Raw genomic sequence first — 17792 nt, 5'->3', positions numbered from 1 at the left:
ATGGAGAGTGTGTCCCCTCTGTGCCTTTAGTTTGTATGAAATTCAAATTTAAAATGTTTTTGATGAATTGGATGATTTCAGTATTCAGTCCTATTTTAATGAAATAAAAAAATCTATGTGTTCCTGCCAAATCAGTTTCAGTCATACTAACCCAAGCAAGTCTAAACAACAGCAGTTATTGCAAACTGTGATTTATTTCTGTGTTAAATGAGCTTCCTGGCTTTGGAATGAGAATAAAATTTGACGATAATTAACTTTTATTTCCTTTCACGTCACAGAGTAAAGCAGTGGCATTTGCCGTGAGGACCAATGTCAGCTACTGCGGAGCGCTGGAAGAGGACGTTCCTGTCCCCGGCACCGCCGTCTCTTTTGACGCCAAGGACTTCCTCCACATCAAAGAGGTTCACGACACATGCAGCTTGTTAACGCTTCACCTGCGGACCACTGGATTTGTTCCAAACTGTAACGTTTTCAACCAAACAGAACTTTAATAATTGTTTGGTTGTGGGTTTTGTCCGAGGCTTCCATCCATCCATCCATCCATCTTTTTCCGCTTATCCGAGGTCGGGTCGCAGGGGTAGCAGCTTCAGAAGGGGCTTTTGTGCGAGGCTTTTATTACTAAAAATAAAGCCACTGTATTCAACACCTATAAAATAAGGATATGGATATTTGAACACATGCATTTTTCTTTCTCGCACACAAACAGTCCTCCTCCCACCGTAGTTCGCCCAACTATAAAAAAGATGGGACTGAAATCCAAATTTCGGTGTCTTGCAGGGGTATTCATATTCAGTTAACTGCATTTTATCTGGAACAAAAAAATGCACAATTGTCAAATGTGAGGATTTATTAAAGAATATTAGAGACAAACAGCATTAGGAAGACGAAGAAACACACAGAAAGCTCATGGATAAAGCTGTGGAGGTGTCTAAAACAGGGCCGGATCATAAATCAACGAAAGGCTTAAAACACTGAAAAAGATAGAAAGTTACAATCATACAGAGGGAATTTGTCAATGACATAGCTATCAGCTGGACCCAAATGAACACAAATATTGCATTTTCATTAAAAAAATTTATTTTGTTCACTTTTCCTCGCTTAGACTGTCACCCCGTAATGTTTATGAAACTGAATTCTGAAAATCTAAAACTGACTCATTTCTTCACGATGATTTTTTTTTTAATGAAAATAAATGTGAATATCTCATTCTCTTTCTTTTAATGAAAATTGAAACATAATCATGAAAGTTTTGTTTTCTAGCTTAGTTTTCCCTTTTTGTTTCGTAGAAGTACAACAACGACTGGTGGATCGGCCGCCTGGTGAAAGAAGGCTGCGACATCGGCTTCATTCCCAGCCCGCTGAAGCTGGAAAACGTCCGGCTGCAGCAGGAGCAGAAGAGAGGACGCTTCCACAGGTGAGCATCAGATGAGTGGAGACATCAGGAGTGGCTGCAGATAATCTGAAGGCCGACAGATAGCAATTACTGCAGCAGATGATTGAGCATTTCAGGACAAAGAACCTATTTTGGCACAGATGTTCCCTAGAGCTTGTTGTTTTGAAAAAAATGCTAACCATTAGGACGACCAAGTCATGAAAATGGGAAATGGGTGACATTTTATGTCAATAATTGGTTTCGAAGGCTCAAAAACGACAGCCATCTTGAAGAATATGGCCGTCATCCTGAAATTCAAGTGGCTAACGGAAATTATGGAAAACATACGTCCATTTTTCTGCTTGTGTCCCACACTTGAAAGATTTTCACAGTAATATGCTGCACTACCAGGGGTACGGAGACTTTGAAGGAAGGGGAGGGTGTTGTGGGTTTGTGTTTAGGAGAGAAACACTTCAGGGACGAGGAGCCAGGCTGGCAGTGAAACCGACACATAAGCAAGAAGTCGGCTGGACGACTGCCAGGCTGTGCCGTGTGGTCCAGCCTCGCCGAGGTGTCCCTGGACTGCAGCCATCGCAGAATGTTCCATCAGATGGGACTGTTGGGTTTTCACCAACAAGATGATTAGTGATGCTGAGACGACGCTGCCAGATAAAAGACCTGGCAGCTCAGACCGTTTTGCTTTTGTGAGTCTTTTGTTGCAAAAAATAGGGTTCGGTATGCTTAATGAACTCCCCCAGTGTTCAGCCGTGAACAGCCAGGATTGTTGACTCGCGCAGTGATTAATCTAATCTATATTTTTATTTAGTTATGTATATTATTTATTTGCCAGTCTTTACAATAATATTTCACATTGAACGCTTCCCTTTTGCCTGTGTTTTTTTTTTTTTTCAGTTTCTATGTAGAATTGAATGTGGTCACATTATTAAGTTGAGATTTCTTAGTATGATTTAAATGCACCCTAATTGCATTTTTTTTAACAGATGCAACACAGAACTTCAGATTTATCAGATTCTTTGCTCATCCTCTTTACTTTCATCACCGCAGCAGCAAATCCAGTGCAAATTCCTCCTCCAGTCTGGGAGAAATGGTGTCAGGCACGTTCAAACCAAACCCAAACTCAGCAGGTGACTCCCATACTCTATTGATTTTGAGAGAGAAAAAAAGGATCGTTATCTTTTCAAAACTGAATTTAATTGCCTCTGTATTGCTTTGATTGTGTTCCTATTTTTCTTATATGACTACAATGGAGCAATTTTTGCAGGGCACTTAATTGCGTTTTCTTTTGCTACTTTTAATTTCAGGAAAGCAAAAACAAAAAGTGGTAAGTGTGATTGATTTCCTAAACATTTCTATTATATAAACAACATAATAATGATTTAATTCCATCTACCAGCCTTCAGGGTGTTTGTTACCTTCTTAATCATAACCTTATTATTAATAACTGGAAAGTCAGATTGTAAAACCAAATAGCCATTAACACACACTCTCTTATTTAAGGGCAGCACATACTGTAGTCTTCAGTTGCATGTTTCTGGACTATAGGAGAAAACTAAAGCAACTAGAGAAAACACACACACACGGGTGGAGAGGAAACACGCAAACACTCCACTGAAATTGTGTGTGTTTTTTGTTAAGAGTATATTATAAGTGAACTCGTGTTCTAATTGGATTCTAAGCAATATACAAACACATAGTTATGCATAACCGTAAAGAAGGGGGCGGGGGAATAATACGCAGATTTAAAATTTTTGCACAAATTCTAGAAGAAAAATGCACAGTGCAAATGTATCCAGCCCAACTGAGTTAATAATTTGTAGAAGCATTGTTTGCTGCAGTTGTATTATGGCTCTATTCAAGGTTTTCAAATCTGGAGACTGACGACTTTGCAAATTCTTTTTCACAAAATAGCTCAAATTCAGTCAGACTGGATGGATAACTCCTACATATTTGCAATCATTTTTAATGGAATTATTTAATATTTAGTTTTAAATTGAACTTTGAGCTCTGGAGGTTGACTGAGCCATGAATATATCTAAGGAAAATGCTTTTGAGCTGACTGACTTTTATGAGGCTTTATGCTGAAAATCAACTTCAACATTCCTCGTTCTTTGCTTTCAGTGGAGCGCTATAAAATAACCACTTGCTTCTAAACATATTGGAGGGCTATAGAGTGAGTTGGAAAGCTTGAGTGATACTTATGCGATGTGACTGTAGCTGTGTGTGCTGTGACCTCTCCAGGCTGAGCACGTCCCCCCGTATGACGTGGTTCCGTCCATGAGGCCGGTGGTCCTGGTAGGTCCATCCCTGAAAGGCTACGAGGCAAGTCTCAACCTCTTTCTTTTTCTTTTTTTAAAAATTTTGATATGGATTGTCTTCATAAACTGGAGTTCTTATATTTCTCAACCAGTTTTTGTCTCTAATAGTGTAAATCTACGCCGCTGCGTGCAGTGTGCCCCCTTATTAGATGACTATTTGTTCATTGGTTCTCACAAACACGACATTAAAAATCAAATCTCCTCACTTATTATCGGTTGGAAATGCGTGTCCAGAAAGGTGACGGGGAGCGCTGAAGTCAGTTGTCATGGAATCACGCTCCTCGCCTCCCGTCCCGGCGTTGCCTTGGCAACAACCTTCTGGGTAAACCGCATCAGTCTGAAAAAGTGGAGCACGGATCGAAATTAGAAGCACAGAATAATGTGAACCGCACTTTGAAATGAAGTGTGTGGGACGGCAAAAAAAAACAACAAAAAAAACATAAAAAATCCTAAACCTTTTTCACGCCAGGCGTCTGTTGCTGCTTTTGGTTTTGTTTTTCTAAAGTAAAGGTAGAGCAGACAAAATGTGGATTTGTTGCCAGAGTTATTGTTTTTGCTGGTTGAGTAGGTGATCATGAAAAGGAGATTTGTGTGTTGTGTCAGCCTCCGATTAAAATGACACAGTTGACCTTCTGTGGCTGTAAACTCTTCTCTGAGGATATAAAAGCAGCAGGATCACAAGCAATCTATTAAAAGTAAAGATGTGCACCTACACTGTCAGTCACCGCACTTGCAAGAGCTCCATGCTTCATCACAAACAACATTAAGACGCAATGAAATCAAGCTTATTTGACTTATTCATATTAAAGAGTTGGCTAAATTGTTTGCTTTGATTCACGTATGGCACACACTCCACACCAGAAAGACTTTTTTTTAATGTTTATGGGTAATTCTTTGTCAGAATAGGTACAAAAAATTTATCTTTATTTCACTATTTTTCTGAGTTGTTTTTTATTTTTTCTTTAAACCTAATGCCTCTGTGCCACAGTTTTTTTACGACCAACATTTTTAAAAAAGTAAGGAAATTTGTGTATACTCACTTAATCAACCAAACAAAATGTTTTTGCTTTTTCTTGAAAAGTATGTTTTATGTGTAAGTGTGAACATAGCTAGCTAGCTTCTGCTAGCTACATAGCAGCTAATATGCTAATCATAAGTGAATGAACTGAGGTTCTAGTGTGAACTAAAGTCATTAACACAACCTACTAACACCACTATTTTATCATCTTATTGGTGGTTAGCTTTGCTTAGGCTGCATGGCTCAAAATGGCGGACTCTGAAGAGACCGCTTCTGCTCTCTTCTCTAACCCAACAAACTGGGTCACAATATTCAGCCAGTTGTTTCAATCCATTCTACAAAGCCTCAGTTTCAATAGCATCACCAAGCTGTTTAAACGTGAATAAAAATATGTTTAACACTCAATGGACTAGTCTCATTCTAAATTACATTGCCTCTATCCTAAGCAATATGGAGACACTTAGCTGTCTACCACTATCTTTTAGTGGTAGAGTTATCATTTGGAAGAACGTTCCACCAATAGAGCTTCTCTGTGGGGTTTTTTTCTTCCATTTGATTGTTGGTTACTTGTCCGTCCTTGAGTTTGAGTTTTTAATTTAATTGAGTTTTTGGCTCACTTTTGTTTTAATTTTGCCACAATGGAGGGTTTTTTTAAGCGTGATCGGCCTTTTGGGGTTAAGTCACATCATTCTCGTTTGGTATAAGTACATGCTGTGACTAGGCTAATCAAAAATACGTGTGTGTTTTCATTTAGAGAGGGACTTCCGTGTGTTCTTTGGGTTAACAAGGTCACCAAATGACCTGACATTCTCTTTCCCAATTGTCTGGTAGAGAGTAGAGTTCATGACTTCTTCAGCTACATCAAGTCATCCTATAGTACCGAAGTAACATAGCAACCCTGGACGTCTTACTACCACCAATGGGACTTTCAAAATGTTTCTCTTTCGATTCATTGGTTGACAGAACATTTTATTTCAAGTCTTGGGATCGAAAGCATGATTTATTTATTTTGTTGTCTTTTTGCAAGCGTGAGACAGACCTTTTCGTTGTTTTTGGTCCTGAAGCTCTCTCTTAAAAGCCATTTTTGCGTTGTTTCTTTCTTATTGCTGAATGATTCCCACTGACTTACAGAAGACAAGTCAGGCCTGCACTGCTTTAGGTCCTACTCTGAGTACATACACTCCTGATCAAAATCTTAAGACCAGTCAAAAAATTGCAAAAATTGACATTTTGCACTATTGGATCTTAAGAAGGTTCTAAGTAGAGCTTCACAATGTTAAAAGAAGAAATCAGCGTAAGAGACAAAACCTTTTGAGCAGGGAATTAATTGAAAACTGCATTTATACTCAAACATGATTTTTTCAGCTGATCAAAAGTTTAAGACCATAGCTCAAAAAAACCCTAAAACCCCCCAAAACAGAAACAAAGTGTCAAAAAAAAGGACTCAGTAATGAGTAGCTCCACCATTCTTGTTGATGACTTCAAACAATCGTTTAGGCATGCTTGATGCCAGTGTTTCCAGGAGGCTAGTGGGAACGTTGCTCCAAGTGTTGAAGATGGGCTTCACGAAGGGCATCCACTGTCTGGAACTGATGTCCATTTTTGTAAACTTCCCTTGCCATCCATCCCCAAATGTTCTCAATTGGGTTTAGATCCGGGGAACATGCAGGATGGTCCAAAAGAGTGATGTTATTCTCTTGGAAGAACTCCTTTGTCAGGCGGGCATTGTGAACTGCAGCATTGTCCTCTTGAAAAACCCAATCATTACCACACAGACGAGGGCCCTCAGTCATGAGGGATGCCCGCTGCAACATCTCCACATAGCCAGCTGCTGTTTGACGCCCCTGCACAACCTGAAGCTCCATTGTTCCATTGAAGGAAAACGCACCCCAAATCATGATGGCGCCCCCACCACTGTGCTGTGTAGAAAACATCTCAGGTGGGATCTCCCTGTCATGCCAGTAACGTTGGAAGCCATCAGGACCATCAAGGTTAAATTTTTTCTCATCAGAGAAGACAACTTTCTTCCACCTTTCAATGTCCCATGTTTGGTGCACCCTTGCAAAGTCCAAACAAGCAATTCTGTGGCGTTGAAGAAGACGTGGCCTTTGAAGACGTTTTTTGTTTCTGAAGCCCTTCTCTCGCAGATGCCGTCTGATGGTTATTGGGCTGCAGTCAGCACCAGTAATGGCCTTAATTTGGGTAGAGGATCGTCCCGTGTCTTGACGGACAGCCAATCGGATCCTGCGGCTCAGAGCTGGTGAAATTTTTTTGGGTCTACCACTTGACTTTTTTGTTCCATAACCCTCAGGATCGTTTAAAAAATGCAAAATAACTGTCTTACTGCGTCCAACCTCAGCAGCGATGGCACGTTGTGAGAGGCCTTGCTTATGCAGCTCAACAATCCTACCACGTTCAAAGTCAGTGAGCTTTTTTGCTTTTGCCATCAGGAGGTCTTGACAGTGTAAAGACTTCACAGAAAATGACATGGAATCCAGATGTTTGCACAGCTTTTGGCTTTTAAAGACTATAGTCTTAAACTTTTGATCAGCTGAAAAAATCCTGTTTGAGTGTAAATTCAGTTTTCAGACAATTCCCTGCTCAAATGTTCTTGTCTCTTGCACTGATTTGTCCTTTTAACATTGTGAAGCTCTACTTAGAACCTTCTTAAGATTCAATGGTGCAAAATGCTAATTCTTGCAATTTTTGGACTGGTCTTAAGATTTTGATCAGGAGTGTATCTAACATTGTGGGAGAGATGTAAACGTACTCTTTTCAAGGTTTGCGACTTTCTTCACCTTTGGACATCGGCTCTCACTGTAGGAGTCCGAAAGGCCTAGAAACGGGTTTGTAATCCATTCCAGACTGACGGACGATAGCAACTTTGGTTCTCATCTGTTGTTGAGGTTTCTTTTTTAGATAAAGGAATGACGTATTGCTCTTTGACGACATCAGATAACTTTGTGTCCTTAGAGGGTTAATGAAGTCCTCATTTGAAAACTTGTCTCTGCTGTGAAAGCTTGTGCGACAATCTAACATTTTAGCATGACAAAAGAAGTCAGAACAGAAGAAACCTGTAAGATCTGGCAGTATTGAACACCATGGCTGTTTTCTCCTTCAGTCTTTTCACTACTTTCCCGTCTCTCTGACTCATGGCTGTAGGTGACGGATATGATGCAGAAAGCGCTGTTTGACTTCCTGAAGCACAGGTTCGATGGAAGGTGAGCGGCCAGCGTCAACAGACCGTCCCTCGTTAGGTCGTCACCGGGCTGCCAGTGCTCACTCATGTTTTGCCTCATTGCAGGATATCCATCACGAGGGTCACCGCTGATATATCGTTGGCCAAGAGGTCAGTACTTAACAACCCCAGTAAACGGGCCATCATTGAGAGGTCCAACACCCGCTCCAGCCTCGGTAAAGCTACAGGAACTGTCTCACTCAATGATGTGCATGTCTCGTGTGTGTTTGAGCAGATTAAAGTCTGGTGTTTAGTTTCATACTGCTGCTTGTTCATAGTCGCCCTGCTATATGTCTTTGTTTTCTTACAGCTGAGGTCCAGTGTGAAATAGAAAGGATCTTTGAGTTGGCCAGATCTCTACAGCTAGTGGTGTTGGATGCAGACACAATAAATCACCCAGCACAGCTTATCAAGACCTCATTAGCTCCCATTATTGTCCATGTTAAGGTGTCATCTCCTAAGGTAAGACTGAAAGCAAAATATGTAAACGTAACCTGCCTTGGAATGAATAGCTCTTCAACTTTTTCATATTTAAGTTAACATTTGGTATTTTGGGTGACAAACCAACACAAAGTAAAACAAAACACAAACTACGACCAAACAGTTCTCAGATTTTAAAAAACATTTTTTTAATCTCCACAGCCTGATGCTGCCGCCGCCATGCTTCCTTATGGGAATGGTGTTCAGAGTAATCTGTAGCCAGTTGGTTACATAGAGTTTTATTTAGGGGTAACCAGATAAAGGCAACTAAATTCAAATGCAGGCCACACTTTTGAAATCTTTATTTGTACTTTTGTGTGAACATGGCTAGCTAGCTTTTGCTGTCTCCATAGCAGCTAATATGGTAATCTTAAGTGAATAACCTGGGTTTTTAGTGTGAACAAAGTCATTAACACAAGCTACTGACACTAACATTACTGTACAATTTTACCATCTTATTTCATCATGTGGTAGAGGTTTGGTTAGTTCTGATCAGGCTGTATACTTCGAAATGGTGGCCATTTTGAAAATGTTTACAATTCAAGCGAATGTGTTACTTTGTGTTAGCCTAACACATAAAACCCTCATCAAACTGATTTAAGTTTTTGGTTGGAATGTGACAAAATGTGGAAAAGTTCAAGAAGTGTTCATACTTTTGAAAGGCATAAAAATGACTACAAAAAACAGTATTCGAATGACAAGCATGAATTTTTTTTTTTATAGCTGTACGTATTCCATATTTGGAGACGTTTAATTGAGTTCTCTGCCCTTAAATGTGTTGACAGGTCTTGCAGCGTCTGATCAAATCGCGAGGGAAGTCCCAAAGCAAACACTTGAACGTGCAGCTTGTTGCAGCAGAAAAACTAGCCCAGTGTCCGTCTGTGAGTAGACTTTAAGCACTCTCGAAAACTGTTCGAAATTTGCAAACTCCAGCAACTTTTCCCCGCTCTCCTTCCCCTTTTCCCCTCCAATCACAGGAGATGTTTGACATTATTTTGGACGAGAACCAGCTTGAAGATGCCTGCGAACACCTGGCAGAATACCTGGAAGCGTACTGGCGCGCTACCCACACTTCACTTAGCACGCCGCTCAACCCCCTGCTGGGACGCAATCTGGGCTCCACTGCTCTCTCCCCGTATCCGGCTGCCATCCAGGTGAACATAAATTTGGGTTCTGTTTGCTTGTTTTTGTTTGTTAATGTTCAATTCATTTTCACCTTTCTTTGTGTGTAATTGAATATTTAACTGTTCCTCATAGTTTTGTAGCCATCTTTTTCTTTTTTGCCATTTTTGACCAGTCGAAATATCAAACCATTCATATCAAGTTTAACAATAAAACTTTATTGTTCACCCGTGTCATTTAAAACCGTGCCTTTGAAAAAGTATTCATACACCTTAGTCTTTTTTACGTCTTGCTACAAACACAAACTTCAATGTTTTTTGTTGGTGTTTTCTGTGAAAGTGCAACACAAAGTAGCGCATAATTATGAAGTAAAAGGAACATAACATCTGCTTTTTGTATTTTTTATTCTTTTCTAAGAAAAATCTGAGACGCACTTTGTAGCATAACCTTTAGCTTGAGTTAAAGCCACTGGTCATTTGGGCTGCTGAATGTACCCAGTAGCTTTTGTACAAGACAAAGATTTTTGCCCATTTTTCTTTAGAATAGCACTCAGGAAATGCATCCATACTGTCGCCACAGTGGGAATGGTGTGTTTTAAGTTTAGTTAGTTTTTCCACGAATATGATTTGTTTCTTCAACAGATCTCCCCACCTGAGCTGTTGGTTTCTACAGACCCTCAGTACTTCCCACAAGACTTCTGGCTACTTCTTTGCTATTATCTTTTTTTTTTTTTTTTTTTTTTTTAATGACGTAAACTGTGCCCGGTGAAAAAGGTCAGAGTTTGTGATATTGTTTTATGACCTAACCCTACTTTAAACTTCTCCATAGCTTTATCCCCGACATGTCCGGTTTCATCACAATGCGCATCACGCTTTGCAGATACAGTCAGGTCGTTTTAATTTGCCTCAAAAATCTAAGTGAAATACACTGATGTTTGTTATTGCAAATAGACAAAATGTGGAAAAGGCTAAGACCTTTGCAAGGTAGACGATTGGTTGTTAGCTCCACCTACCAGCCACTGCTCATATGATACTCATCATGACACAAAAGTTGCAGAAGGTTTCATGTTACTTCCTGCAACAGCAAACCAAGGAATCTGCTGTGGACGGGAAATTTTCCCTTCTGTTACTTAAGTTTCTTTTGCTCCTTATGAAGTGTTGTTGAATTGATGTTTACAATTCTTTTCCAGACTGGCTGTGTGTTTTTGATTTGTTGGCCACACGTTTCAAATCATCGCGTTGGACACTTTTTTTTTTCATTCAACCAAAAGTTATTGTTTTTCTCTTTTGTGCTCTATGAGTCACAGGCTTCGTTTTCACATTTAAGGAATGCGTGTTTGGCTTCAAGTCATCCGGGAACATTTTCCGGATCTCTTCACTTTAGATTGGAATTTGACTTACAACACTGGCAAATATCCAGCTGCTCTTACTAAGACCCGTTCTATTTTGAGTCTGTTCTGCTTTGCGTGTGTCTGTGATTTTAGAAGTTAAACCATCTAGAAATTATTTTATTCTTTTCACGATTTTCTTTGGGATGAGATTGAAAGCCTTGTTTCATGCAGCAGTCCTCTTTAGTCTTATTTTTAATGCTTCACAATCTTCCTTCAAATGCCGTTGCTTTGTAAGGATCTGACTCACAACATTGGAGTTAAATGGACACACAGCTGGGGATTTATTTTAGGGCAACAACTAAAACACGCTGCTTCCTGGTGTGGCATCTTGAGGAAAAGAAGCAATCAGGAAGAGAATTGTGGACCTCAATGAGTCTGGTTTCGACTTGATTGCAATTTCAAGATGGTGCAACGTTCATCTAACCAATCGTACTGAAGACAAGCGGTGGAAATGTGAGGGCGTTACGTCATTAAAGAACAATATATAGAAATGTTGAGTTAAGGCTTTGACACAATCGGGTCTTCAATTGGAGAGTCACACCATGAAATTATTCAAAAAGTGACTTGAGGACAATAAAGACAATTGGTCAAAACTCAAGCGAAGTGAAGTTTATGGAAGAATACCCAAACGTGCCTTTTTTAAGGATATTTCTACCAAGTACTAAGCAAATATATCGTCACCTTCCTAAAATATTGACCTAAGTCATGTCTTGACTACAAAAGTGATTTTGGAAAATAATAATAAAAAAAGGTTGCCACTTCTTTTTTTCCCCAAAAAGATAATTTGAGTTAAAAAAAAAAAAAGAAAAAAACTTTTTGCAACAAATAACTTATTCCATCATTTTAGGAAGGTAACGATATTCTTTCTCTCACTTGGTTATCCTAACTAACCTAAAACAGGACAAGTTTGGTCTGCGTTAACGTCAGACAGTGAGGAAAGTGGCTTTCGTATATTTTTATACATACATACAAACTGCACATTCATAATATTTCTCTCTCAAATAGGCCCAAAAGAATCGAAACAGCAACCACACGACTACTGACCATTCCCCCGTCGAGCGCCGCAATCTGATGCCCGCGGACGAGAACTATCACAACGAGCGGGCCCGGAAGAATCGCAACCGCCTGTCCTCGGGCTCACAGCACAGCAGGGACCACTCTCCGCTGATGGAGGAGGACTACCAAGACCCCTACCAGGACTCTTACAAGCCTCACCGCAATCGCGGATCCCCCGGAGGCTTCAGCCAGGACTGCGCCAGGCACAGGCTGTGAGCCGATACTCGTCTGCGCCGAACACAATCGCTGAGGCGGCGTCGTGATGAATCTACTTAAGTCATGTGAACTAGAACGATCTCTTATGTCTGTGTAGTACCTCATATCCCGTTTTGACCTTGGACATTTATAACCTAATATTTAAAAAAAGAAAAACTGTCCTTGCTATGATGTGAATATGAGGGTGGACATGTAGCACAAGAACTATGTTTTAAACAAAGGGTGGAAGTTTAGCTTGTTTTAATGTGTCACACAAGTAGCTTGTAAGTTAAATCAACTAGCAAGTGAAAGTGTGGGGTCTTCTACACTTTCCCTGCCATCTCAGCTGTCCCTGTAGCATGTAGGTGGAGGGCTGCGAAGCCGGTGCCAGACAGTGTCCCGCTGCGACTCAGCAACTCAGTTTAAACGTATCTTAAGACATGAGGGAAGCAAAAATATGCCATTAATAATACGGTTGTGTACTACCGTCCTCGACGTGAGCGAGCTTGTTCCAAAATTTTTGACTTTTGCTATTTGTTTACAACGTCATATATATATATATATATATATATATATATATATATATATATATATATATATATATATATATATACAGTTGTGTCCAAACTATATATTGTGTGTATATATATATATATATATATATATACACTGCATATAGTTCATCCAGTAGCTTCAAAGTTCATCCAGTAGCTTCCCGTACCCCCTTCTTTACTTTCCCTGAACTCCCATTTTTGTTCAATCGGTCGTATGCAAAGTTGCGTAAGTACAGAGATGTTTAAAGCTCCAAACCTCAGGAATGAGGGGTCACTAAGACCCAGAAGTGTAGCGTTTTGTTATCTTACCCGTCTGGATAATTTGGGGTGTATTATTTAATATACAGTGCCTTTCAAGAGTATTCACAGCTGAAATTTTAATTGGGATGAAACATGGTGGTGGCGGCATATACCTGTGGTGATACAGTATTGGGGGGATAAAGAACTATTGGAGTATGCAGAAAGTATGTTAGGTGTCTAGGGTTAAAATGGTCCTGTCAAAGTCTACGTGTTTCAATAGGCCAAAATGTCATCCTCCTGATCTGGTACATTCACCTTAAAAATTTTAAGCTGCAATCAAAACAAAATGTAAACGCATGTATCATTCTCCTTTCATTTCAAATGATCTGGTACTTTATGTTGGGGTTCCACATAGCACCTACATGTAATACATTAAAGAGTGAGGTGGTATCATGAATGCTTTAGTAAGGCACTGTAGCTGTAGTGCTAAATGCTATAATGTGCATTTAGTTTAGTTTAGTAAGGCATGGTTATGAAAATACAAGAGTGGATTTTAGTTTGTGACATACGGAGAGCTTTCATGTGTAAATGTTGTCAAAAATGACAGAAGAGAAACTTAAAATTCAACTTTTGGTAAATCTGATTACATTCCATTGGTTTAATTCAAGGTACTGCATATAACTCAGATCAAGATTTCTTTTTTAAAGGTTTTATAATCACTGTAAAATGTTCAGAAGCTGATCCTGGCCGTCTTCTTTGTTTTCAGGTGTAACTTTTTACATTATTTTAACTTCAGTTAGAAAATAGAATGAAAATAGAAAACTACAGAATAAAGGAAGGACTTTTCTATACCCATTGGAGCTCTTGCTAGCCAATACTAACAGTTACATGTAACTGTCTTTAGCCGAACAGGAAAAAAAAATTTCTGCAGGGCATTTGATAGAGGTGGTAGACCTGAATTCAATAAAATATGAACTGCCCGCTAGTCTTTATCTGATTTTTACCAAACAAAAAGCAAACTAAAAGAACATGCTATTTGTTGATGTGTTTACAATCTGAAAAATTACTTTTTTAAAATTTTTATGTGCCATAGGAATGAAGAAAAATTTGTTTTTCAGTATCTGATCTCCTTAAAGCAAGCAAAAATCCAGGAATTTGTTCTTGTATCTTGAATAAAATACATTCAACCATTTACAATTTCGACAATAATCTTTCATTCGTAAGATTTGTGTGCACAAATCCATAGAAACTCATATGTACGCATGATGTATAGTACCTGGTTAAACAGTTGCAGAGAAACTACACTCTTTTGTAGTTTCTGGACTAATATCAGTCTGGATCTTTGACCAGACCTTCCTGTTAGACATTTTATTGATGAAAAGTTGGAGCGCTTCAAAGCCAAATTTTTATTTTTACTTACTAGCCTAACCTAATTTTAGCCTGATGGTTTGGTTTAATGGCCCAGTTGTGTCCTTGAAGTTGTAGAGACGTGAGTGGTTCCTGGCTCCTGTTTAAAGTATCATCCCTCTGCCCCGTCACCTCTGCATGTGTAAATTAAATGTCAGTCTTTGCAAATGGCTGTTTATTTTAACAGACTACCTCACACACATACACGCATTCACGGATACAGCCTAGCCATGTTTACTGGAGTTGTCCGTCAGCCGTGGCCACATGCGAACCCATCAATGTTCGAGTTCACAATGCAATTCGACCAATCACCGCGACGGGATACGAGCCAATCAACGTTCGAGCTCACGATGGAATTCGACCAATCGAATTGTACACCGGCCGCTAGACCGTAAGATTTGTGACTCGTATCCCGTCACCGCGACGGGATACGAGTCAATCAACGTTCGACGTGACCCCGCCCCCTATAAACAAAAGCAGGTTTCGGATTCGGGGGGCTCGGAAAGTCCTGGATATCGACAGGCAATTACCTGCTGGTGACGGAGACGCTCCGGTGCAGCGGCTGTAAATCTCACGTATCTGTCAACATCCCAGAGCATCCAAGACCAGCTGGACTCGCCGAAGCTGTTTAAAAGCTGCAACATGTTCAAAATAATAAACCTAAAACAAACCATAAAACACAAGGATTCAAGTCCTTCAGCAAACCGCTTATTTCTGGGTTTAAAAATAGAAATGGGAGACTTCAGTGGAAATGTGTTGCAACCGAATGCAGCAATGTTTTTGGACAGGGTGACCAGATTTGGGTTTCTGAAAAGGAGGACACTTTTTTTGTTGTTGTTGGGGGTGGGGGGTACTTCATAATAAGCCCCCCCCCAAAATATTGTGTCTCGTTACTGACCTTATACTTACCTGCAGATGGCGGCACCGCACATCTGTTACTAGAAAACACCACACATGGTGTCAGTGTAAAGATTGCATTTATTGAACAACACAAAACATAGGCCTAGTACACTAACAAAAACATATGAACACTAACATTTTTGATTGTAGTGATAGCCTACATAAAAAATAACAATAATAAAAGAAAAGGCTCTTCAGCCCTGGGGAAAAAAGGCTCCTCTTCAGTCCTTTTCTTGTGGGGTGTATTTGTAGGAAGACTGCATCTCTTTTAACAGTTTACCATTAGCCAGTAAGTAGGTGTGGAAATCTTTGCACGTCATGTTTCTGAAATTGTACTGGGTGCACAAAATCCCTTTTAGTGAATCCACAGACATGCGATTCCTCTCCTTTGTCCACTGCGCTTGCATCAACGAGAAGATGCGCTCCACATTTGCATTGTGGGCAGGTATGGCAAAGAAAAACTGCACCATCTTCAGCAGCTCTGAGTGAAAATCAACACTCTTTGATCTTTCAAAAAATTTGGTCCACCTCTCATGTGATTGAAGACCACTGAGTTCTGCAGCATTTCTCTCAATGAATTTTTTGAGGTTGGTGACCTGATCAAAGCACCTGGCGTCATCGACTTCAACTCCCTTTTCAGCCAGGTTCTTGATGCAGGCCTCGACATCATTCCAGTCTGGAACTTCACTGAGATCCATCCACATAAAGGTGGAAAACTCCTCCATGGGTGCCATCCATTTCTCAAGGTAGCTGAGACATGCACTGTACAGGCCCTGCACCTGAGCACTGAAATGCTCACACCTTTGCCCATATCCATCCTTATCCATTTGAGCCAACATGCTCTTGACTTTGAGAGGCATGAAGTTATTCATCTTGCGCTCATGAAGCAAGCTCTGGACCTTGTTTAGAATTCTCATGACCTCCACAACAGAGTTATCCTCCCTCTCCATCTCTTGGATGTGAGACTGAAACACTGACATCAGTGAATGCATCTGCCACAGGTAGATCTCGCTGAATTCGTCCTTAAAAAATGTCTTGATCTGCACTGGTGGCCTGTCCTGGGACAAGAAGAATGCTTTCAAAGCTGGGTACGTTTGCAGCAATCGCTCAATCCCCGGAAATAATGACAGCCATCGAGTCTTGCTGTGAGAGAGGAGAGCTCTGTAATTCACATCAGCAAACTCACAGTATTCCTTCAAATTTTCTGTGCGGACAGTGTAGATGTTGAAGTGGTGATAAATTTTGAAAATTATCTGCTCAATGTCAATGTCTAGTGTGTCTGCACCGTGGTGAACACAATTGTTCAAGATATGAGCTGGGCAGCCAATGCCAATGAGAGTGGTGTTGTGCAGGGACTTTTTTAAATGAGCAAAAACATTCCTTCCCTCCTCATTACGCCTGGCGCCTCCAAACATAGTATTGCAATTATACCCAGTAAATGCAATGCATTTAGAAAAGATCCTCTTCTTTTGCATTGTGTCTTGTATGTATTGTGCAATGGTGTCAGCTGATTCATTTGGGGTGCTTTTTATTTCAATCAATTTGCTTTGCACACCACCATTCTTCCAGTCATAATACCGGATGAGCAGAGGGAACAGTTTCACTGCCCCATGGTTGCTGCCATCAGCAGAGACGCCACAGTAGGGGATACCTTGGAGTGCTTCTAAAGCAATGTCAACGGAATGGGGGGCTATCACGGAATTTATAATGGCCTCGGTCTTCGTTTGTGCGCATGAGAACTTTTGAGTTGTTGGGGAGTCTGTGAAAGCCTTTTTTAACAACCCAGACGTGCAGTCCATTGATCGGTAGCTTTCGTGGTGCTTAACAGTATGGAAAGCAAAGCTGCCTTCTGCTGCAGTGACGGCTGCACTGTCTGACTTTGTCACAGAGAAATCTGCGACTTTAGCCAAAGAGCTTTCGCCCCTGGCTGCTTTCGAGTGCTTTGCTGAATTCACGTGCGCTTGCAGGTCGTTGGCACCTTTATTTGCCACAGACACATAAGTGCCTGCCTTACACGTCAAACACTCCGCCTCATAGGGGTCACGACCTTGACGAAAGCACGGGAATCTTTTCTTTAATTCCTCCGTAAACGTACACTTTCGTTTAGGCATTTTTGCCGTAGAATTGGCGGACACACATGTGCTATCGCCTGTCACACTTAAGGTTTAACTAGTCTAGCGGCCGGTGTACAAGTCAACTCAGCTATCTTTACTTGTCCCACACACACTCGCACACATAATGCAACGTGATTGGATTTGGGGAGAAGGGCGTGACTAATTTGCCATACAAAGAAACCTGGAATGGAGTAGTGGCAATGTAATCACAATGCACTGTAAGCTATGTAATGTGTTTTGAGGCAGTTGACCAAAATCCCGGACGATTTTTAAATCCCCCCCAGACATCTTTTTAGGTCTGAAAAGTAGGACATGTCCGGGAAAAAGAGGACGTCTGGTCACCCTACTTTTGGACGAACTAAAAAGGTTT

At 40.5% G+C, this 17792-nt stretch overlaps 1 protein-coding gene across 5 annotated transcripts in view; it reads left to right on the top strand.

Moving 5' to 3' along the window:
• The window catches only part of cacnb4a (calcium channel, voltage-dependent, beta 4a subunit), a 37940-nt gene extending 23745 nt beyond the window's left edge, over window positions 1-14195 (top strand). For 2 of the 5 annotated variants that reach the window (XM_032567461.1, XM_032567464.1), the window contains 11 exons: window positions 279-401; window positions 1287-1414; window positions 2441-2517; window positions 2695-2714; window positions 3632-3712; window positions 7889-7947; window positions 8031-8140; window positions 8275-8426; window positions 9230-9325; window positions 9422-9598; window positions 11962-12787. In XM_032567461.1, coding sequence (XP_032423352.1) covers window positions 279-401; window positions 1287-1414; window positions 2441-2517; window positions 2695-2714; window positions 3632-3712; window positions 7889-7947; window positions 8031-8140; window positions 8275-8426; window positions 9230-9325; window positions 9422-9598; window positions 11962-12228 — 1290 coding nt within the window. In that variant the 3' untranslated portion in view covers window positions 12229-12787. Of the gene's footprint in view, window positions 1-278; window positions 402-1286; window positions 1415-2437; window positions 2518-2694; window positions 2715-3631; window positions 3713-7888; window positions 7948-8030; window positions 8141-8274; window positions 8427-9229; window positions 9326-9421; window positions 9599-11961; window positions 12788-13054 lie in introns of those variants that run through there. The other 3 variants (XM_032567460.1, XM_032567463.1, XR_004339887.1) reach the window with 2 other exon arrangements.
• The last annotated feature ends 3597 nt before the right edge of the window (window positions 14196-17792 follow it).

This window comes from Xiphophorus hellerii, chromosome 7 (genome assembly GCF_003331165.1).
Source record: "Xiphophorus hellerii strain 12219 chromosome 7, Xiphophorus_hellerii-4.1, whole genome shotgun sequence".
Taxonomy (NCBI): domain Eukaryota; kingdom Metazoa; phylum Chordata; class Actinopteri; order Cyprinodontiformes; family Poeciliidae; genus Xiphophorus; species Xiphophorus hellerii.
Note: the sequence above shows the minus strand (reverse complement) of the source record. Positions and strands in the feature narration are given on the sequence as shown.